At 56.6% G+C, this 22,516-nt stretch overlaps 1 protein-coding gene across 1 annotated transcript; it reads left to right on the top strand.

Moving 5' to 3' along the window:
• The first annotated feature begins 5,542 nt into the window (after positions 1-5,542).
• INAVA (innate immunity activator) lies at positions 5,543-20,318 on the top strand. Its single transcript, XM_032793591.2, has 9 exons — positions 5,543-5,673; positions 8,933-9,057; positions 9,791-9,913; positions 11,438-11,660; positions 13,586-13,639; positions 13,896-14,151; positions 15,245-15,424; positions 16,456-17,161; positions 19,454-20,318. The coding sequence occupies exons 1-9, from the start codon at positions 5,619-5,621 to the stop codon at positions 19,544-19,546; spliced, it is 1,815 nt and encodes a 604-aa protein (XP_032649482.1). The 5' UTR covers positions 5,543-5,618; the 3' UTR covers positions 19,547-20,318.
• The last annotated feature ends 2,198 nt before the right edge of the window (positions 20,319-22,516 follow it).

Below are 22,516 nucleotides of genomic sequence, written 5' to 3'. Positions count from 1 at the left end.
TATAGCTGGTGACACGTCGTCGTGACGTGTAGGTACTGCGCATGCAGGAACCACTCTGCATTGTGTCCTGACATGAGACCTGGCCCTCTCTCCCCTCGCCACTGAGCCCAGTGCAGGCACGTCCTTGCTGGCCCTTGCCCACCTGCCTCTGCCTCACTCCGCTGGCCCTTGCCCACCTGCCTCTGCCCCACCCCGCTCTCCTGTGGACCTGCGGGGGGAAATGTACAATCAGTGACTTATCACTGAGCCACCCTTTGCCTGGCTCTGCATGAGTAATGAGGAAGGAGACGGCTGCTTTGCCTCCTGTGACTTGTTGCCAATTAACCCCTTCCCTGATGCCAGCAGGTTCGGGAAGGAGACTTAGGCTGTGCCTGGGCAGGAGTGGAGGTGTCATGCCCTGGCCCTGCTGCCTATCCCAAGGGGTGAGGGAACTCACAAGTTGCTTGCAGTTTCCCTGGCAAACCAACCCGCATCCCTTCCAAAGAGAGCCCAGGGCTGTGTGGATGGCAGGCATTCATGGCTCTCGATTTGGAGATATGCAGGTCCAGTTTTTCTGGGAGCTCAGCACCCAGCACGCTGAACGCTTCAGAGAATCGGGGCCATGCTGTTCAGCTTGAGAGTCAAACGGGCAAACACAGCCTTTAAGGAGCTGGCCCTTTGTGCAGGAAGAGTAGGAAGGCTGGCACTGGCTTGGAGAAGGCTGAAAGAATTGCAGACACTGGCTCAGGATGGCTGCCGAATCAATGTGAAAAGAGAGTGAGCCAGAGACTCAGACTATGTCCTCAGGGGCTGTGCTCATGGCAGGTCTTTCCTCAGCAGCAGGGGCTCCTCAGCCTGATCTTCAAAAGGGATCCTCGCATGGGCAGTGGAAGGAGGTGGCAGTTGGCATTGGCAGGCAGGTGCCAGATGGAGTGACATGCAGGGCTGCAGTGCACGAATCACAGAGGCAAAGAGCCAAGGTTTCAAAGGGCCGGAATATGGATTTCTGGTGAACTTTCCAGAGGACAAGAGGAGGGGCTAGGAAGAGGTGAGCGAGAGGGAAAGAGGGAAAATACTATGATTTGTTATGGCTGTGGTGGGAGCAAGGCTGGCTTTGGCCTGGACAGGACAGGGGCATGCAACCGGCAGGGTGATCCCGTGGGCTCAGCGCGTTCTTATTCATGAATTAGTCACGGCTGACACCTCAGGAAGCTTTCCCAGTTTCTTGTTTCTCCCATTAAGAAAGGGATAGATAATAAGACAGAAAATATTATACTGCCTCTATATAAATCCATGGGATGCCCACACCTGGAATACTATGTGCAGATGTGGTCCCCCCATCTCAGTAAAAATGTATTGGAATTGGAAAAGGTGCAAAGATGGGCTTCACAAGTGGTTAGGGGTCTGGAACAGCTTCCGTATGAGGAGAGATTAAAAAGATTGGGACTGTTCTGCTTGGAAAAGAGATGACTAAGGGGGGATATGATAGAGGTCTATAAAATCATGACTTATGTGGAGAAAGTGACCAGGGAAGTGTTATTTACCCCTTCACATAACGCTAGAATCAGGGGTCATCTGGGGAAATTAATAGGCAGCAGGTTTAAAACAAACAAAAGCAAGTATTTCTTCACACAACACACAGTCAACCTATGGAACTCCTTGCCAGGGGATGTTGTGAAGGCCAAGACTATAACAGGGTTAAAAAAAAGAACTAGGTAAGCAGTGGCCATTAGCCAGGCTGGTCAGGGACACAACCCTATACTCTGGGTGTCCCTGAACCTGACTGCCAGATGCTGGGCGTGGATGATAGGATGGTTCTCTCCCTCTGAAGCATCTGGCACAGGGGATACTGAGCTAGCTGGACCTTTGGTCTGACCCAGTCTGACTGTTTGAATGTTCTTATTCTCAGTTCCCGCCCAGGGTGCTGTGCGGCTCCCCTGCCCCAAACCTGGGACCTGGTTGTGATGGAGCAGAGGTGGATTTGTGGGGCTGCTGAGGTTTGGATGCAAAACCAAGTGGAATCTGTATTGTTGTGCTGGAATTCCCAACTAACCAGGCCGAACTCGGGATGAGGACATAGAATCATAGAATCTCAGGGTTGGAAGGGACCTCAGAAGGTCATCTAGTCCACCCCCCTGCTCAAAGCAGGACCAACCCCAACTAAATCATCCCAGCCAGGGCTTTCTCAAGTCTGACCTTAAAAACCTCTAAGGAAGGAGATTCTGCCACCCCCGTAGGTAACCCATTCCAGTGCTTCACCACCCTCCTAGTGAAATAGTATTTCCAATATCCAACCTACACCTCCCGCACTGCAACTTGAGACCATTACTCCTTGTTCTGTCATGGGGGGAGGCAGAAATGAGGAGGATGGGTCCCTCCCAGGAGCCCATTAAAGTGAGGGCATAGGCCCCCCAAAGCGAAGCTGACGTCTGCAGCTCCAGTGCTGGCCTCAGACTGGACAGCTTTGTACCGTGCCCGTTTTCCAGCTGACAGATGTTAGACTTTAACAAAACCTGGGCTCCGTGCCCAGAGAAACTGGCCATTCCCTTGGCTGAACGTGCTAGGGCCAGAGGGCAAATCCTTTGTCACAGGGAGCGGGCGTGGCCCTTCCCTTGCTGCTGAGGCAGGAGCCTGGGGGTGTGACTAAATGAGCTCAGGGTCCTCACAGGAGGGGGGCAGCCAGGAGCGGCAGCAAAAGGGAGAGGAGAAAGGAAGAGCTGGCCAGGAGCAGGGGGAGGGGAAAGGGTTGGGGCTCCGGCCGGGAGCAGGGGGAGGGGTGGAATTGGGGAGCCAGCCGGGGCAGGGGTGGATAAGACATCGCAGCAGAGATGGGGGGGATAGAGCAGGGTCATTGTCCAGCAGTGGGTGAATGTGGGAGACAGGACAGAGACAGATGGAATAACTCTTAGGTTGTGTCTATACTGTGGTGAACCTGTGGCTGACCCAGTTAAGTGGCCTTGGGGCTCCGAGGCTCGGGCCATGGAGCTGTAGAATTGCAGTGTAGGTGTTCGGGCTCAGGGAACCTCCCTGCTCTTGGGTTCCCAGGGCCTGGTGTCCAGCCCAAGCCTTGCAAGCCTGCGTCAGCAGAGCGGGGCTGGCTGCGGGTGTTCACTGCAGTGTAGACGTACCTCAGTTGTTGCTCAGCAGCACCCCATGCTCAGTGCTATCTCTGCCTGTACCAGAGGGGGGTGCCAGAGCATATCTGCAGGGACCCTGCAAGCCTGGAGCCAGCACTGTGCTCCCAGGCATGCTCCTTGGCCCAAGTCGCAGGGCGCCTGGGGAGGGCACAGGGTCTGAATTTCCCCCGTGTGACTCTCGGGAGTGAGTGGCTCGCAGCATACAGCTATTCTGCCAGGTCACTCTGGGGAGTTGGTGCCAGCGGCTGCAGAACCTCACCTGTTTCCTCACCACTGTGTGGCCACTGCAGAGCCTGTGCCAGGGGTTCTGCCTGGACCTGAGTTCCTGGCATAGCCCCAGAGGCAGAGCACAGCACGTGAGAGCTCCTGATGGGGGGCCCATATGCAGGGTGGTTCACAGGGGGCTTCTGGGGATTTGGCCAAACAGTTTGGGGCCCAACTTTCTAAGTGGCCACTGATTTGAGGGGCCTCCACTTTGGGGGTCTCAGTGGGTCTGATTTTTGGGGTGCAAGGCAGCTGGGGTGACCTGTGGGTGTTCAGCACCTTTGGCCTCAGGCCCTGGCTGGGGGCATTTAGGCTCCTGAAATTCAGAGGCTGCATCTGAGAACTTGTCAGCTAGAGCAGGACACTGAGGGCATCTGCTGCCAGGGCTGGGTGCCCACGCTGGCTGGGCGTGTGGCTCAGTCTGTAACTCCCCTTGGGAAACTGGCTTGATTTCAAGATGCTCGTGCTCCGTTCACAAGAACTGGCTAAATCAATCAGGGCAGGTCTGCAGGCGCACGCGGAGCCAGCGCCAGTCTGGTGGCTTGTGGTTTCCACTCATAGTGAGGCGAACGGTGAGCGGCTTGGCTCTCAGAAACCTGAAACTGTGAGTGAAACTCGGTGGCTGGGATTCCAGCGTTATCTGAAACTGCGGGGGGGCTTGGCCTCTGTGAACCGAAACGTGGTGCTCTGCGCACAGTGCTGTGCTGGCAGACTCGGCTGGGATCTGGCTGGTTGCTGCTCTTCCTCCTCTGGGATGGGACACCAGCCAATGGAGCGAATGCCTTACAGCCACCTGCCCCATGGACCCACTCTCCGGAGTGCTGCCACCCAGAGTGGCCTCACTTTTGCTCCATCTACACAGGGACCTGGGGTGTAGTTAGATGGCTGCCAACCCCTAGTGCTTACGCCAGCTTGCGTTAGTCATCCCAGCGCAGGCTGTGTTTTGCACTGGTGCCGAATGTTTACCCCCGCAGCGTGCCCTGGGGACCCACAGCGACACAGCTGAGCAGGGCGGGGGGATTCACTCCCTTTCTGTTTGGGCTCCTTCTGCCCCTCCCTTGGGGAGCTGCCAGTCCCAGGATAAGCTCCAGACAGGAACTCTGGGCGACTTTCAGGTTCTTGTGTAACAAGTTGAGTCACCTGGTGGGGGTGGGGAGACGGGTACAAACACGGGCTTTGCCCCTAGCAGAACAGCTGCAGGGTGAGCAACAGTGAGTGGGACAGGTGGCCCCCAGGGCTCCACTCACAGGCTTGGGGCCACGCCCTGGCTCATGGAGCGGGATCGTTCTGTGTGACTAGGGCACCCCGCACCTGTGCTTCCCTACAGCTCCAGAGGAACAGCTCACTCCAGCTGCCTGCAGGGCTTTCCTGTGCCAGGGGACGGATGGAAGGGGAGGCAGGAAAGAGGATGATTTTCCAGTCCCCAGGGGTGCCATCTGAGATGCCCTCTGGGGGTCTCAGCAGCTCCTGGCCTCAGCTCTCCCTATACAGCCTGGGGCAGCATCGAGCTCGGCCCAAAGCTTCCTGTGCAGCTGATGTTTTAAGTGAGCCAGCAGGCTTTGAAAGAGAGCTGGGCCTGAGGCAATCCCGGAGCCTTGCCCCAGGGCCAAACTGCACCATGGGCCCAGCTCCCCTCGCAGGGCAGCTCAGAGACAGGAGCTTGGCGATAAGGCATGAGAAGGAACGTTCTAGCTGAACTAATGCCCCAGTGTGTCTGTGTGATGGCCTTACACAACTCTGTGTGCCTGTGCGATGGCCTTACACAACTCTGTGTGCGTGTGTCTGTGTGACGGCCTTACACAACTCTATGTGCGTGTGTGTTTGTGTGATGGCCTTACACTACTCTGTGTCTGTGCGATGGCCTTACACAACTCTGTGTGTGTGTGTGTCTGTGTGATGGCCTTACACAACTCTGTGTGCATGTGTACTACTCTGTGTGTGTCTGTGCAATGGCCTTACACAACAACTGTGACTGTATGACGGTCTTACACAACTCTACAAAAAGAATTCTGTGTGATGGCTTTACTCTATGTGTGTCTGTGTGACAGTCTTACACAACCGTGTGTGTGTCTATGTGATGGTCTTACACAACTCTGTGTGTGTGTTGGTGTGTATATGAAGCACTTCTGAGTCTTTGTCTTTTATTTAACCAGTTCCCACTCAGGGTCACCCACTCGCAGGAGCCCCGGTGTGGGTCTCTGCACCTCACAGTTCCTGCCCCCGGGGCCACCACCGCCCATGGAGAGTAAAGAGGACGGCAGCGACTCGGACAGCGGGATCATGCTGCACTCAGGTGGGTGAGTGGCAGGGGAAGTTCAGCTGCTGGGCTGCGCTCCCTCCCTCTGCATGGGCCCGGTGCTGGAATGTGCTGGAATGTGAGCCGAGGAAGGTGGGTGTGTGGGGGAAAGCAGTTCTGTGTCCGTATCTCTTCTGGGGATTCCCCTCCTGGCTTGAGGTTGTTTTCCCTGCATCAAGAGCTGTGTCTGCAGGGGGAGGCCATTTGCCCAGGACACGTGAGCCTTGAAGTGCCTGTATATCACACACATCCATCCTGTAACTGTAACCATAGGCAGAGCTGGGCTAGCAGGGGCTGCGGGCCAGGAATGAGGGGCACTGGCAGAGCTGGGGGGAGCCAGGACTGGGCTGGCAGGGGCTGTGGGTCGGCAGTGAGGGGCAGCAGCTCAGTGTCGGAGGGGGGCAGTTCAGGGCTGGGCTAGTAGGGGGCCAGGGGTCAGGAACTGTAGGCAATGCAGGGAGAAGCCCCAGGCTGGAATAGCGGAGGGGCTATGTGTTGGGATTGAGGAGCACGAGCAGAACTGCCTGTCTGAGGAGAGCCCGGGCTGGAGGAGCAGAGGTGGCTGAAGATCTGGGTAAGTGAGTGAAATTATCAATGTTTTCCATACGAAGAAAGATTAAAGATGCTAGGCCTCTTCAGCTTGGAAAAGAGGAGACTAAGGGGGAATATGATAGAGGTATATAAAATCATGAGTGATGTTGAGAAAGTGGATAAGGAAAAGTTATTTACTTATTCCCATAATACAAGAACTAGGGGTCACCAAATGAAATTAATAGATAGCAGGTTTAAAACAAATAAAAGGAAGTTCTTCACACAGCGCACAGTCAACTTGTGGAACTCTTTGCCTGAGGAGGTTGTGAAGGCTGGGACTATAACAATGTTTAAAAGGAAACTGGATAAATTCATGGTGGCTAAGTCCATAAATGGCTATTAGCCAGGAAGGGTAAAGAATGGTGTCCGTAGCCTCTGTTCATCAGAGGATGGAGATGGATGGCAGGAGAGAGATCACTTGATCATTGCCTGTTAGCTTCACTCCCTCTGGGGCACCTGGCATTGGCCACTGTTGGTAGACAGATACTGGGCTAGATGGACCTTTGTTCTGACCCGGTACGGCTGTTCTTATGTTATGTTCTTAATTTTTCTGTGAACTTCCAGTTTTCAGCATTTATTTGGCAAAAATAATCAGCTGATACTGTCACAACCCCCCTCAGATTTTCCAGTTGAAAATCCTGCTCCCTACATGCCAAGTCGTTCCCGAAGTCAGTCTAAAGATGCCCCCCACACCTAGAGATGCTGGTTTGGAGGAGGGGCGAGGATGTCCCCAGCTCCATGAAGGTCAAGACCTTACCTGGAATCCCCTGAGCTGTCAGTGCGCGGGGCATGGTAACCATCACTAAGATTTACAGCTGGATTTGCCTACAAGGACACTGTCTTCGGGATCAGGCCCCCGGTCCAGGACCTTAGGTCTGGCAGGGGCTGGTACCAGATGTGTCAGAGGAAGCTTCTTAGCCCCAGGAAGCTCAGGAAAGTCTGCAGCATGGAACGGAAAATGCCAGGAGTGCTGAGCTCTCTGCAAAATCCAGCCCCAAGTATGGGTCCTGACCCATAGGAAATTCTGGGCTGAAAGGAATGTCCTGGTGCGAAGGAAAGACATGGCTCTCTCCTGCCCCTCCATTTGCATTCTGCTCCCAGGACGCACCTCAGCCCCAGCTGTCTATTAAACCAGCAGTATTTTCACTCACCCTGCTTTATCTGATCACAGCGACCTGGAGCTGGCTGCAGCCTGCAAGGTGAAAGGAACTAATCCCACTCTCCAGCTAGAAACATTCCAGGCTGGGCTGGGAGCCTGCAGGCCAGCCTGTGCTTTGAAGTGCCACTTACCCTGAGATGGGCCATGCCTGCTCTAGGATAGCCCGACAGACCAGTGTGTTTTAGGTGCCAGCCCCACTCCGGCTCCGGGGATGGGCCAAAGGGCAGCTCTGTCTGCATCATTAAACATCAGCGCTCAGGGTCACCTGGTTCCTGGAGCCGCCCCTCCAGCAGCGGCCCTGCCCCAGTCTGCAGAGCATGAGGAGCGGCACTGGGTTGACAGGCTGGGGCAGGGAACAGTCTCAGATGCATTGTGGGAAATATCAGAACAGAAATTGGAATTTCTGTCCCATGGAAAATTCTGGTATTTCTAAATTATTTTTATCCAAATTGGGCAGAAAAATCAAAAGATTATGGTCACATGACTTCCAGGATGCACTGCCTTGGTTAACTATAGGGTGACCACAGTGCATCATGGGGGATGTAGTCCAGCCAGGAGCCCAGTCCCCAGAGGACTGCGGGGGCACGAGTGCTGGTGGACAGATTAGTGTAAAAGTGACTTGGAATGAAACCTGGGTTTGACAAACCACAGCCTCGCTGCTGGGCTGCTCCAGCCCAGACCCAAAGCTCCCATTTGGATTTTCCCAATAGAAAATCAACATGTTTTAGCAAAATTGAAATTTTTCCTGCAGAAAATTTCAGTTTGGCAGTTAGTGCATCTTGCATCAAAAAAACCCATTTAGATGGGAAATTCCAGACCCCTGAATAATTCCTCAGTGAGATCAGTGATACTGGTGGGCTTGGCAGCTGGATCGGCCAATACCTCCCAGTTGCTAACGTGAAGTGGGCAGAACCTGTGCACGCTCGATCCCTCTGGACTGGGCTGAGATGGAGAGCTCTGTCGGGCAGGGCCGTCTCTGGGCTCTTTTTTGGCACAGGGACTAGTATCCTGGGATGCCCTTGAGCCAGCTGTAGAGAGTAACATAACAAAATGCAGTGAATCCACTTGTTTAGTTAAATCTTCACAGCGACTCCAGCAGCAGGTTGGTTTGTGCTGTTATTCAGAAGGGGAAACTGAGGCACAGAGAGGGGGAGTGACTTGTCCGAGGCCACGGGGGAGTCACTGTTGGTGACTGGAGTAGAGCCATGGATTTCCTGGTGCCCAGCCCTGCACATGGCATGGAGGCTGCCACTCTCATACTAGAAAGGGGCAGTACCCCCAGCCAAGGTGGTCGGTGTGAATGAAGGGGCCCCAGCCAGCAGGGGGAGAAACCAGCTCTGAGTGGGGTGGGGAAGGGGATGGGTTGCAGAGATGGCACAAGATATGGTGCCCAAGCCCCAGACACCTTAGAACCCAAGGCGTCAAGTGGCCCCAGTCTGTGCTCAGGGCCGGCCCTGCGTCTCCCCCCGGCTGCTGAATCGGGACTCCTGGTCTTATCCCCTGTAGGCCAGGACAGCCCCATGTCTCCACTGAAGGACCTGACCCAGGCAGTGCGCAAGCAGCAGCAGGAGCTGGCAGCGCGGCTGGAGGCCTGTCTGGCGGAGCTGAGGAAGCTGTGTCTGCGCGAGGCGGTAAGGAGCCCTGGGCCTGGCTGGGGACATGGGCGTGGTCGCTGGGGGAATCTCATGGGCTGGGCCAGGCGGCGGGTTGGCTGGATGGAGACTGTTTGGCCACCTCTCATTCAGAGAGGAACCTGGTGGCTTTCCTGGAACTTGGGAATCCCTGCGTGTGGCGGAGGGGGCTCCCCATCTAGCCCAAAGCCTCGGCTTGTATCTAGGGCTGCCAGTTTTGGTCAGACATTCCTGGAGGTTTCATCACAAGACATTATCTTTAATTAAAGATTAATATTAATTCCTGGAGATTCCAGGCCACTCCTGGAGGGCTGGCAACCCCCGGGCCTTGATCGCAGGCTGCCACGGCCAGACCAGATGGCTGAGGCAAACCCTAGCCCTGGCATTGAGGGATTAGCTTGGGCCCATAGCTGCTGTGGTGTCTGGGCTATCCCAGGAGGACTGGCAATACATGGCAGTGCCAGTCAGTTAGTGCAAAGGTAACAACATTCCAGGGCCACATGCGTGTTGGCTGCAGTGCCTGTTCCTCCAGGGCCTGCTCCTCCAGGGCATCACTCCCCCCGTGCCACGTGCATGTAGGGTGGGGCACACTCTTACACAGAACATGCCCCCTAGTGCGCCCTGGTGCCTCACCCATCTCTGGTGGAAAAGACATGCTGTGTGTGATTCCTTCTTCCCCTGGTGATGCTCTGTGCTGCCCTGGAGGCTGATGTCTGTCCCTGCCCTCCCCCAGGAGCTCACGGGTGTGCTACCACAGGAGTACCCCCTGAAGCAGGGGGACAGGCCCCCCAAGGTGCGACGGAGGATCGGCACCGCATTCAAACTGGACGAGAAGACAGTCATCTTGCGAGGAACAGTAAGGAGCCCGGGGATCTCTCCTTGGTGTTAGGCAGTGCACAGATGGGTCACAGCCACCACTGCATGGTAGCTCGTGTGAAATGAGTTTGGAGGGTCTCAGAACAGTTCCACAGTCCCCAGCACCCCCACAGGCCCTATCTGGTGGGCTCTGCTCAGTCGGTCCACAGCACAGGAACTGCCCCTGGCTCCTTGCTGGCTTTCTCAGTGCAGAGGCCAAAGAGTGAGGAGGCCCTTCTGGATCAGGGGGAGGCAGCAGTGAGGTGACAGATGCCCATGCCAGACCTGCCTAGTAGATCAACAGAGTCTCCAGGCTGCCCTATTCCATCGGTACTGAAAATGACCCAGATGCCTGTCCCAGCTGTCTCTGTCTGTCCCTGGCCATCTCCAGGTGAGGAGAGCCCGGCACTGAGATGTCCCAGTTCTTGTGAGGAACCCCAGAGGTGCTGAGGCTTTGATGCTCAGGCCAGCAGAGAGGGGGAGGGGAAAAGACATTAAAGGGGCAGAGACCATTGATGCTTGATTTGTCCAAGAGTTCGTTAACATTCCAAACTCTCCACCTCCTGGTACCTTTGCCTCGGCCTCCTCTGCCAGCCCACGTCCTGAGATAATGACCCAGTGCCCAGGGCGGTGCTGGGGGGGTGGGGAGCTACTCCCTGTCCGGGGAGAGAGAGGTGGGAGCACATTTCCTCTCACTTGACTCCAGTCTTGGGAACCAGCCTGTTCAGCATCTGCCTTAGGGAGCCAGGAGCCCAGTGTGCAGCCGCTCCCCACTGGGGGCAGGTGGGGCTCACTCCAGAGCCTGAATCATTCCTGGGATTCCCTGCTAGCTGTGGGCCCATGGGGGCAGAGCACAGGGCAGGGAACCAGCTCAGACTCCATATGGCTGCCTTGGGAGACACTAGCCGGCGGTGCGCTCAGGATCTGGACTTCCCTGGGGCCAGGGTGGATTCTGATCTGTCCAGCGATGCCCCCAGCCCCAGATGTGGTTCATAATGGAACAGACGAGGCTGGAGACAGCTCAGAGACCATCCCAAGGTGTTAAGGCAGAAGGGCCCCTTTGAGAGGAAGCCTGGCCCAGTGGTCAGGGCACCGACATAGGAGACCTGGGTTCAAATCCCTGCTCTGCCCTGGACTCCCTTAGTCTCTCTTGCCTGGATCCTCATAGCTCCTTGAAGTGCCTGGGAAGCTGGGCCCTGAGTCCCTCTGCCGTCGTGTGCATGGGGGGATGTCAGTGCATGAGACTGGGAACGCTCAGTTACTGCGGCAGTGGGGTCAGGTCAGTACCTCAGACATGTCCTGCTGGCTTGTCTGCACAAACTCTCCATGATCAGTGCCTCACAAGGAACTGGGGTCCCAGGCTGCCTCTGCTGGGTCCAGGTAGCCAGGCCCTGCTCTTCTGCCGAAGGCTGAGGTTTCCCTGAGCAAAGGCCTAACTGGATGTGGTTCCTCCTAGCCCCAAGTGCCCTGTGGCGGAGGGCAGCTCCCCTGCTCCATTCCATAGTTGTGTTCTCTTGCCACCTAGGACCCCCTGAGCACGCTGGAGAGAGACCTGGCCCTGCAGCTGCAGATTGCCGCAGCCACGCATCGCCTCTACCGGGAAGAGAACATCAGCAAGCACATCAAGAAGCGGCGGAAGAACATGGTGCTGAAGGAGGAGAAGAAGCTGAAGGAGCTGGAGAATGCCCTCAATGAGTGTCGCTTGACAGCCACGCAGGAGCCCAGGGCCAGCACCACAGCCCTTGGCGGTGAGCTGCGTGTATGGGCCAGATCTCAGCCTATTCCTTCATCACAGCCTGCCTAGTGCAAGAGAGAGTGGGCACGATCCAGCAGGAGCCCCTGGCACAGCCCCCACTGCTCTCCCAGAGATCAGCTGCTTCAGGCTTGCCTGGCTCCAAGGAGCAAAGAGCCCTGCTTGTAGCCTTGGCGTGACTGGGGCCGGCACTATGTGGCTCAGCCCGTGTGAGGGTATGTCCTGCCCCAAGGGTTGGCATGTTAACTGTGTCACAGGACGTGTCGGCCAGGGGGTAGGTGGTCACATCCATGACTCAGGGAGCGCCAGCACTGCCCTGATCACCCAGAATGGCTGTCCTGTGGGTTACTGCTACAGCTTCACACTCTGGCAGGATTTCTTGTAGCCCCCAAGAGCTCCATTCGCTTGGGGAGGGTCTCACTGGTCCGTCGGGGCCAGTCTCCCAGCTCTGAAGTTGTTCAGGAATGGCTCTTGCTGAGGAAGGAGAAGACAGGGCCCCACAACTCAGCTGCCCCTTGGAGGTACATGCATGAGGGCGAGCTCTCCCCGGCTTCCCTGTTGATTAAGTTAAACCCTTGAGCAGGAGATGAAGCTACATTTATCTCAGTTCCCCAAAGAACAGCTGGTGGTTCTGCAGCTTTCCTGGGGCTCCTGTAGCAACCTGTTCCAGAGGTAGTCTCCTCTTCCAGCTAAAAGCACAGGGCTTTGGTTTCCTCCAGCAGTGCCTGAGAGAGGGGAATCAGACCAGATGCAGTTACTCCTGCGTGACACTAGTATGACTGGGAGAAGAATCAGGCCCAGGTTGCCTGAGTGGTCATCCCTGGGGGCAGCACCCTGAACTGCCCGCCCTACTCTGGCTTCACTTTCCTTCCTGGGCTCCATTTCCCAATCTCCTGCGCGTCCTGTGTATCTCCTCCCAGAGCTCCCGCTGCACCCCACCCCCACCCCGGGCTGTGGCGGGCAGGGCAGGAAGGGTTTCCACAGAGCATTTGTTCATCCAGAAATGCTAATTTGTGCCAAGTGAAGCCATTTGTGGAGTCGATTTGGAGTCAGCGAATCTCCTGACTCAGAAAAACATTGGGGGGGAAATGTTTCAAAATTGTTGGAATGGTTTGTTGTGATATTTTCAAAATGAAAAATCCCAGTTTTCCGATTCCAAAAGACTTTTGGTTTCAAAATTTAAGCTCATTAGACAAAACAAAGATTTTAAAAAGAGAAACGAGTAGAAACTGAAATAAAATGTTTCAGAATGATTAAAATGAAAACAAAATGTTTTGAGTCACTCCAACCAAAACTTTTGCAGTGTTTGGTTAACTGATATTTTCAAGAGTTTGACTTTTTGTCCCAAGGCAAAATGGGAAAATTTTCAAACTCTTTAAAGTGTTGGGGATCCGTGTCTGGGGACGGGGGCTGAAACCTGCAGGAGCAGCTGCTAAGCCCAGCTCAGCAGAGAGGAGCAGGAGGGGAAACATATAGGAACATGTGTCCTGCATGGTGCCAGTTAACCCTTCAGGCACCAGAGTGCTCCGTGTCTCCACCAGCCCAGACCCTCTTGGGAAAGTCCCATGTTCCTTTGATGGTGCAAACCCCACCCATTCCACTGCAGAGGCAGCTGCACTGCAGTGGTGGGTGAGGGCCCCTGAGAGATTGGAGCTCTTGGGACTACAGACAGTTTTACTGTTGCTATATATAGTTAACCACACCCCTTGGAGCCCAGGCAAAGCAGCAGGAGACCCAAGCCCCGCTCCTGTAGGCTGTGTTAGGGGTTTGTGCAGCATCTATGTGCTGCTGGAATCCCAACAATCTGTGCTGACTGGGGCCTCATGGAAAGTCAGTGGGATCTGTGTTATGGCCCCGGCCGAGCCCAGTGAGCATCTTTGCCCTTTCTCACCTCTGCCTCTTTCCCCACTGCTTCCCTAGAGCTGAGTACCTCAGATGACAGCTCCCTCTCGGATGCCATCCTGCTGGAGGAGGGTAAGGCATAAGCAGGGTTTGGATCTTCCCTTCCTGTGGGCAGGGCATGCGGGCAGGGCAGCATGTGATGTTGGAAAAAGGGGTCTGAGCCCATCTGCTCTGCTCCTCTGGAGACGGAAGCATTTGATGTGGGGTGAGCCAGGCAGGGCTGCTGCGGGGATGGGCTGTGGGGGGATCTGAGCGCAGAGCCAGAGGGAAAGTGATGGGCAGACACCGCGATTCCTGCACCGCTTTCACTCTCCTCGTTCTGTTTCAGAAGAAATCCAGGCTCCAAATCATCGTGCTGCCCAGCAGCTCATGCTGCCTGTCCAGCCCGGCACGCCACACAGCTCCCCGGCTCTGCCTGCCCGCTCTGCACCTCCCCAGCAGCGTGAGGGGCTGCCACCCATGCAGGGCGAAGTCCCGGAGCTGGAGCGCTCGCCCATCCAGAACAGCCCCTGGAAGGAGACCAGCCTCGATAGGCCCTACGAGAAGCCCAGGAAGAACTCGGCTGAGTCCTGCAGCCTGCCAAGGTACAGGGCATGGGTGGCACCTCTCGCCCCATTTCCGCTCTGGGAAGCCCTGCTGATCAGGGGGCTGGGGGAATAGCCTTGGAGAGATGCAGTGACCACAGGAGGCATAGAAACAACTTGGCTTGTAAGGCAGGAGAGCCTCAGGGGAAAGTGTTGGTGGGCTATAGGTGGCCTCTTCCCTCTAAGCCAGCATAGACCCAGCCTTGCAGTGGGGCGCTACTGCTGGGACCAGGGGAGGCTCTGTGGCTTTTGCCGCCCCAAGCACGGCAGGCAAGCTGCCTCTGGCGGTTTGCCTGCGGAGGGTCCGCTGGTCCTGCGGTTTTGGTGGACCTCCCGCAGGCGGGACCAGTGGACCCTCCACAGGCAAACTGCCGGAGGCAGCCTGCCTGCCGCCCTTGCAGCGCTGGCAGAGCACCCCCCGCGGCTTGCCACCCCAAGCACACGCTTGGCATGCTGGGGCCTGGAGCCGCCCCTGGCTGGGATGGGAAGCCACAATGCGGAGACCTGCAGCCATTGCAAATCCAGGGCCCCTGCCTGACAAGTGAACCCACTGTCCTGGCCAGATGTCAGCCAGGCCTGATGCTCTTCACGTCCTGGCCTAGCGGTTCGGTTCTGTGCCATTGCCGGAGGCTCTGGACAGGCTAACATGTGGCCTTGTCTCTCTCCTTCCCCTGGAGGTCACACCCTCCCCAGCTTCCATTGCTCGATCCTCCCTAGGGTGCTGGGCGAAAGATCATCTTTCCCATCTGTTTTTCCTCTCCCTTCCCTCCCCTGAGGAACATGATGCCCTCGGTGGGTCGCCGGCAGCAGGGGTCGAACCGGGACCCTGCGTCTAACAGCACTAGCATCTCTTGGGGAAGCTACACGCTGATGCGTGCTGGTGGGTACATGCCCAGGCTCTGTGGGTCCCTGCAGCGGGGCAGAGTCGCTGTATGGGTAGGGCGCTGATGCAGAGGTTTGTGCGTGGTCGCCGTCTCCCCAGGGCCCTGGGCCACTCTGCTCCCATGGAAGAAGCCATGCAGATGTTGCAGTGGGGTGGGGGAGGGATTCCAGCTCTCCTGCACCGGTCTCTGTTCACTGTGCTTCTCCTCAGCAGCCCAGCCGGGACACCCGTGCCAGCGCCTGCCCGCAGCCCAGCCGCTCAGAGGACAGCTGACATGCCCCCCTACCACTTTGTCCCCATCCAGACCTTGGCCTTGTGGAGGCAGGCTGGCTCCAGTGGGCCGCCGACCCCAGAGATGCAGGCGAGGAGAGGGCAATCCCAGTCCATGAGGTACTGCCCAGCAACGGGCTCTCTCCGCCAGCTGAGTGGCACTGGGCTCAGATGGGGCAGGGGAGGAAGAGAAGCTGTGTGGCCTAGCAGCTATGACACTGTACGGGGGAACTGGCTTCTGTTCCAACCTCTGTCACTGCCCTGCTGAGTGACCTGAGGCAAGCCACGTCCCTGCCCCAGGCCTCAGTTTCCCCTCGCACCCATTCTGTGTTTGGCCTGTGAGCTCTTTGGGGCAGGGCTGTCTCTGTGCAGCAAGATGATAGCGGCTGAGGCCTCCAGGCAGGGCTGGTAGGAAATGATAAGGATGAGGGATAAATACAGAATGTGGGTGTGAGACGGGACTCCCAGAAGGGAGACAAATAAGAGAAGATGGGAGCAGCAAGGGAGGGACTGCTCTTGGGGAGCTTCTGATTTTGGTGCTACTGATTTGTTTCCCACCGAGTGCAAAGCAGGGATGTGAAACCCAATTAGCGCATCCACTCTGAGCTGCCCTCACTCTAGCAGAACCAACTCCTAGCTAGCTACCTTAGCATTGACCCTGACACCCATCACTGTGGTGCCTGCCACATGAAATCACTAGCAAGAGCCAAGTCTCTAGTGGACTCCATGGAGCCTCTGGCTCTGCTCCCTTCTCAAGGTCAAAATTCTGTTGGGGAAGAGGGGGGTTGATTTGTTTAGATGTTGTTAATGTCCTCGTTTAGTGTTGGTTAGTGGGGATATGGAGGTGGAAGTGGGGGTCAGTTAAGGTGGTGAGTGGAGCTAAAGGGTGGGCAGGGTTAGGAGGGTGGGTGGGGCTAAGGGTGGGCGGAGCTCAGAGTGGGCAGGGTTAAGGGCATCTGGAAGGATTTCGGGTGTATTCTCCACTGAGGTCTGAGGGGAGTGCTGGTGTGTCTGTACATTCCCTGCTTGTACATGGTGCTTTGGATTACTGAGAGTGCTCCTCTCACCCTGAAGTTTGGGTCCGGGCCAGGAGATTCCTTCGCTCGCCCCTGGTGCTAGAATACCCCTAAATAGCTTCCTTCTGCCTCCAGGGTGGATGTGTCCCGGGACCGAGCGGAGCCCCGGGGGAGGAGCGTGCTGCCAAGACGACGCCCCACCTATTACACGGTCACCGTGCCCAACTACTGCTTCCCTCCATCCAAACCCAGCCTGGCCTCCCACTCCATCTACCACTCCAGTTCTGAGGACAGCAACTCGGACGTCTCCAGCGTCACGTACGCCCCGTCACCCGGCAGCAGCAGCCCTGACATCTCCTTCCTGAGGCCGGTGCCCCCGCCATCCACGGAGCAGCCCTCGCTGGTGTTGAGGGGCCCACGTTCTGCAGGGCCAGAGGCAGCATACTATTACCAGACCCCCCAGAAGCGGCTGCTGCCTCCCAGTTACTTCCCTGCTGTGGAGTATGTAGCTGGGAGAGAGCTCTGCCGGGGCTACCCGTCCCTGCGGGCTGGCAGCCCAGCTCCGTTCCCCTACGAGCAGGACCTGGTGCAGCTGCGCTGCCAGCGGCTGAGCCCAGCCCCCAGCCGGCTCATGCGCACCCCGTCCCTCAAGGACTACGCCCCGGGCAGTGGCAGGGCCCTCGCCAAGTCGGCCGTGTCGGAGGAGCTGAAGTCATGGCACGAGCGCACCAAACTGCGGAACTTGCGGCCCCACTCGCTGGACAGGCAGGGGGCCTTCCGCGTGCGGAACGCGCCGGGCAGGGAGCTGTATGCCTCACGCTCTGCCGGGCAGCATGCTCAGGTAGGGTTGGCACCCGGCATGGGGCGGAGAGTGAGAGCCAGGGCAGGAGGTGCTGCTGTCCCGGGAAAGTGCTGGGGAAGGGAACCACTGCAGAGCTCTCCGTGTTCAACTCTCTATGGCCTGGGGCACTTGGAGCAGCTGGGGGGGCCCCTTACCGAGCATCACCTCTCAGTGCCCAGTAGGTAAGGGTGAACTGGCAAAGGAATGTACCAGCCTTTCTCCTTTGCAGGCCTAGGGTCAGTCGTGTCCTAGGTCATACACTGTCCTAGGATGGATCATTCCCCACCTCACACAAACCCCATTGGCAGAGCAGGGTGTGAAGGGAGCCCAGGGCTGGGATAGCAGGGGCTGCGGGTCGGGAGTGAGGGGCACCAGCCGAGCTGTGTGTGAGGGGAGCCCAGGGCTGGGATTGCAGGGGCTGCGGGTTGGGAGTGAGGGGCACCAGCCGAGCTGTGTGCGAGGGGAGCCCAGGGCTGGGATTGCAGGGGCTGTGGGTCGGGAGTGAGGGCTTTACTAAAAGGGCCCGTTCTGTGGGAGTCCCCAGCGATCCCCTCAGTGATCCCCTCAGCGAGGGCAACTCTTGCCAGATTGGACACCCTAAAAATCCAGCTTTCGGGCCCCCAGCAGCTCTCTGCTTGTGACAGCATTTGGTCACTGCTGCTCTGGGCAGGCCCACGCCAGGGGGCAGCACCGTCCATCAGCAGCTCCCTCCTGCTGGGCTTCTGCAAAGGGATCAGCCAGGGAGTAAAACACTCCTCACGGAACGGCCACACTCAGCCCAGTGTGGATAACACGTGACATGTAGAATGGCAGCACCGTAGCCTGCAGGCCAGGCCCTTGCTGGTGTCAATCAGCATCACCGAGGCCAGTGAGACAGTGCTGATTGACACCAGCTAGGGAGCTGGTCCTGCTGACGCCACTGGAGCTACAGCCGCATGACACCAGCTGCGGCCCTGCTCTCGCTCTCTGAGGTTAATGTAATAGTATTTGAATAGTATCAGAGAGGTAGTCATGTTGTCTGGATCTGTAGAAGCAGCAAAGAGTCCTGTGGCACCTTATAGACTAACAGACGTATTGGAGCATGAGCTTTCGTGGGTGAATACATGCATCTGACGAAGTGGGTATTCACCCATGAAAGCTCATGCTCCAATACGTCTGTTAGTCTATAAGGTGCCACAGGATTCTTTGCAGTATTTGAGTAGTCTTAGCGTACCTATTCAGGTGGGCAATGGAGTTTATGAATGTTTGAACCCGCCCCCTCCCCATGGCACATGACCCCCAGCAGCGAGCGGGACCAGCCCTTCCCCGGCATGTTTCTCCAGGTCCATGGGGGCTGGTCCCGGGGCTGGCAATGCGCTGGAAAGCCTCTGAGTTCAAATCTTGCCCAGTTGCTGCTTTCCTGTGGCTGGTTGAATGTGCTGCTGGTCACATCCAGCTCCCAAGAGCCACTGGCAGCCTGGCCTGAGTTACTCCTGCTGGAAGCTGCAGAGAGGCCTTGCAGAGGGGTTCCCCGGGCAGAGCAGGGCACACTGCTGCTGGCAGTGCATTCTGGGAAGTCCAGGCCCTTGGCGAGCACACTCAGTGCAGGAAGGGGCTGGAGGGCCCACGTAGTGAGCTCAGGTTTATCCCATTGGGCTGTGGTACTGGCAACACTTGTCCAACAGGCCCTCCCCCGAGCCACAGCCATTCTCCTGCCTGGGCAGCTCCCTGCCTGTAGCAGAGGGCAGCAGTCCATGCCAGGCAGGCTGGGGCTTGTGCCTGGATTCCTCCCATCACCGCCCCCGCCAGGAATCAGAGAGCTGATCTCTGCAGTAACACGCAACCCAGCAGCTGTCCTCTACCCTGGGAGCGCCTCCTGGGGGAGCACAGCCCTGCACACTACACCCTCCTGCGAGCACCCCAGGGTGGGCAGCACGAGGGGTCACGTCACCCATGAGCCTAGCAAGAGGGCCAAGGAATCCCTGGGGTAACTCCACGCACACCCAGCCCCTCCCCACCCGTGCACCAAAGGCCAGGCCTACAGCTGCTGTAAGACCATGTCAAAGCAGGGTGCTCTGTGCTGGGGGCAGGGGCCTGGGCACCCCCAGGAGACTGGGGCTCTGCACAGGCTCCATGTGTGACTTTGGGCCAGTCCCTTCCTCCCACAGGCCTGTGTTCCCTGTGTGCAGTGAGGAATAGGGCCGACCCCCCCCCGGGGGTGTGAGTGGCCGGGACGGGCTGGCCATTGTCACGCTCTTGCATTGCTGGCTGGGATGACTGCCCTGACAGGCTCTTTCCTTCACCCTCATGCAGGTGTGTCAGATCCACGTCTTGAAGCGGTCCCCCGAGGGAGCTCCTGTGCAAGTCTACGTGCCAGAGAACGGGGAGGTCATCACTCAGGTCTAGAGCTGGCCTGGGTCTGCTGCCAGGCCCTCGCCAAGAAAGCCCCGCGCCCAGCTGGTGAGAAAAGGTGGCAGTGAGCCTGGGTGCAGGGGCTTACTCAGGAAACCAGCTGGCTGCCCTGGAGGGGGCTAGCAATGGGGCAGGACCCCGGTTGCACCAGTCCTGACCATGTTATTTGGACACTGCCATTTGTAAGGACTGGATTTGTTCTGGTGTTGTTACTGTCTCAGGTGTTTCTCTTTGGACTGTGGGGTGCCTCTTCCTCCAAGAACTCCCCTGTCTGTCTGCCTGTGGGTTTGCGTGGGCTGCAGCAGAGGAGGGGGCCCAGCTTTGGGCAGGACTGGTTTGGCTGCTGGATATTCGCCAAGGGAGACGTCCTTGCTTCACAGGTGTCATACAGCTGATAAGAAGAGCAGCAATTGCGTTGTGATCATGCTCGTAGCTGCTGGGGTGATGGTACTTTGCTAATAGAGAGAGACCTGCAGAATCATGTGTTATGTGTCATGGTTCAGTCAAGTGCCAGGGAATTACCCTCTTGTTGATTTAGCATAGAAGCTGCTGGTTTGCCAAGCACCCACCACCTCGGTGAAAATGGCACATTCCTGGAGAATGCAGCAAGGGCTGTCACGATCACAGTATCTGGGCAAGTATTAGAGGGGTAGCTGTGTTAGTCTGGCTCTGTAAAAGCAGCAAAGAATCCTGTGGCACCTTATAGACTAACAGCCGTTTTGGAGCATGAGCTTTCGTGGGTGAATGACATGCATCCGACGAAGTGGGAATTCACCCACAAAAGCTCATGCTCCAAAATGTCTGTTAGTCTATAAGGTGCCACAGGATTCTCTGCTGCTAGTATTTGGGCAGTTGAGGAATGGGAGGATTTGATTGGGTGCTAGTCTTGTGCAGACCCATAAACCACTGCACCTCTCTCACAGGTACATGCCTTGCCCCTTTCTAGGCTCTAGAGCCTTCTCTTCAGTTATATTGAAGAGAGAAGTCAAAGGAGGCCGTCCGCCCAGCTGTGCCAGCAGGAGGCATAGTTTACAATTGTACTTATCTGGCTCCCGCCTTCTAAGACCTTGTGGCTTGAAGCCTGGGGAATACCACCCCACTGTACACACCGGGCATTGGTCAGAATGAGTGACTGGGCAAAGTCCTATAAGGAGTCAGTGGTAGACGATGTGGGTTCAAACCCTGCCTCCAACACCCACCACAGCAATCGACCCCCAAGCCCAGCCGGGAGAGAAGAACATAGTATTGGCCAAGGAATCACGATACAGTAGAACCTCAGATTTCTAAACACTTTGGGAATGAAGATTGTTCGTAACTCTGTAATGGTCGTAACTCTGAACCTAACGTTCTGGTTCCTTCAAAAGTTTACAACTGAACCTTGACTTAATACAGCTTTCAAACTTTATTGTGCAGAAGAAAAATGCTGCTTTTAACCATCTTAATTTAAATGAAACAAGCACAGAAACAGTTTTTGTACCTTTATCAGTTTTTTTAAATGTTCCCTTGACTTTTTTAGTAATTTACATTTAACGCAGGATTGTGCTGTTTTGGCCTTTTTTCCCTTGTGTGTCTGCTGCTGCCTGGTTCGTACTTCTGGTTCTGAATGAGGTGTGTGCTCAGCTCATAACTGAAGTTGTACTAGAGTTGCCAAGTCCTTGAGTGACCCAACTATTTGCTGCCTTTGCTTGTGCACTTGGCGCAGTGCTGGGGATGAGAGGGCTGGTTTTCTTCTGCAGTCGAACACAGAACCGGCATTTGCTTCCTTTGAGGCATCTGTGTCCAGGCACCTGGCTTTTCCCACACCCATTTACCAGGATGTGCCGAATGCTTCCTGTACAAACATGCCCCAGCGACTTCCTCCTGCTTCAGCCACCTGGGGCACCCTGAACATTGGCTGCCCAGTACTTACAGGCCCTTCCCACTGCAGTATCTGGGTGCTTGGCAGTGCCCCCGGCAGGTACCAGCACCATTGTACAGGGCGGGAATTGAAGCCAAAGAGACTAAGCACAAGATCCCTTTGCGGAGTTTAGGCATCCGAGTCCAAAAATTAGATCCTTACACCCTCCCCACCCCCCAGGAGCTGCCTAAATCTCTGCTGGTGGCCACATGCCGGGCCACCTAAGTCCCGAGTGGCTGAGCTGCTCAGTGCCTAAGCCCCATGCCGCTGCCTGGCTCTGAGACATCAAATGGAGTGGGTCCGGCCCAACACAGCTCAGGCAATGGGCTCTGGGTGCCCCAGTGCGTGAGCCTCCCTGCAGCTGCGGGAGAGCCAGCTTCAGCGCCCCGCTCTGCCTGGTGTGGAGCAGGAGTGGCCCCTGGTTATAGAGTCACTCTCGCTCTAACAAACCTTTATCTGCCACACAATGGAGCCGTTCTGAGAGGGGCGACTGGGAGCCAAGAGTCACAGAGCACCCTTGGGGTGCTCATCTGGGCAGGGCAAGACTAGCTGCCCATGGAGTGGGCAGGGCTCTGCACGCCGGGGGGAGCACCACCAGCGCTGGAAGTGTTCTCCAAGATGGGATGGACTTGCCTTAGGCTCGCACAGCATGAACAGGTTCACAGCTGTGACTGCTGATCAGCGTGAGTGACTCCCTTTCGGGACAGGGCTCAGACACGCACAAGGGGTTCCCCACGCACCAATGTCCAGGGAGCCTGGGCACTTAACCCAGGGCTGGGGATTCTGCCAGGTATGAGGGCACCAAACGTCACCGGGCATTGCTGAGTGTGAATGGCCTTTGTGGGTCTAGCCCAGTGTTTTACACACGGAGCCTGTGGCCAGCCACGACCTGACCCCCCCATGTCTCCAAGTGCCTTACCCTCCAGATCATCCATTAACCCCTTGTCCTGCTGTCTCCCTGGTCCCTGCAGAAGCCCCCTATTGCTCACTACTCTGTGGCATTTATAACTGCCCAGGCGTCTTTCTGTGTTAGGGCGAGAAATTAACCCACTAATTACGGTAGCCGA

This window comes from Chelonoidis abingdonii, chromosome 4 (genome assembly GCF_003597395.2).
Source record: "Chelonoidis abingdonii isolate Lonesome George chromosome 4, CheloAbing_2.0, whole genome shotgun sequence".
Classification (NCBI taxonomy): Eukaryota; Metazoa; Chordata; order Testudines; family Testudinidae; genus Chelonoidis; species Chelonoidis abingdonii.
Note: the sequence above shows the minus strand (reverse complement) of the source record. Positions and strands in the feature narration are given on the sequence as shown.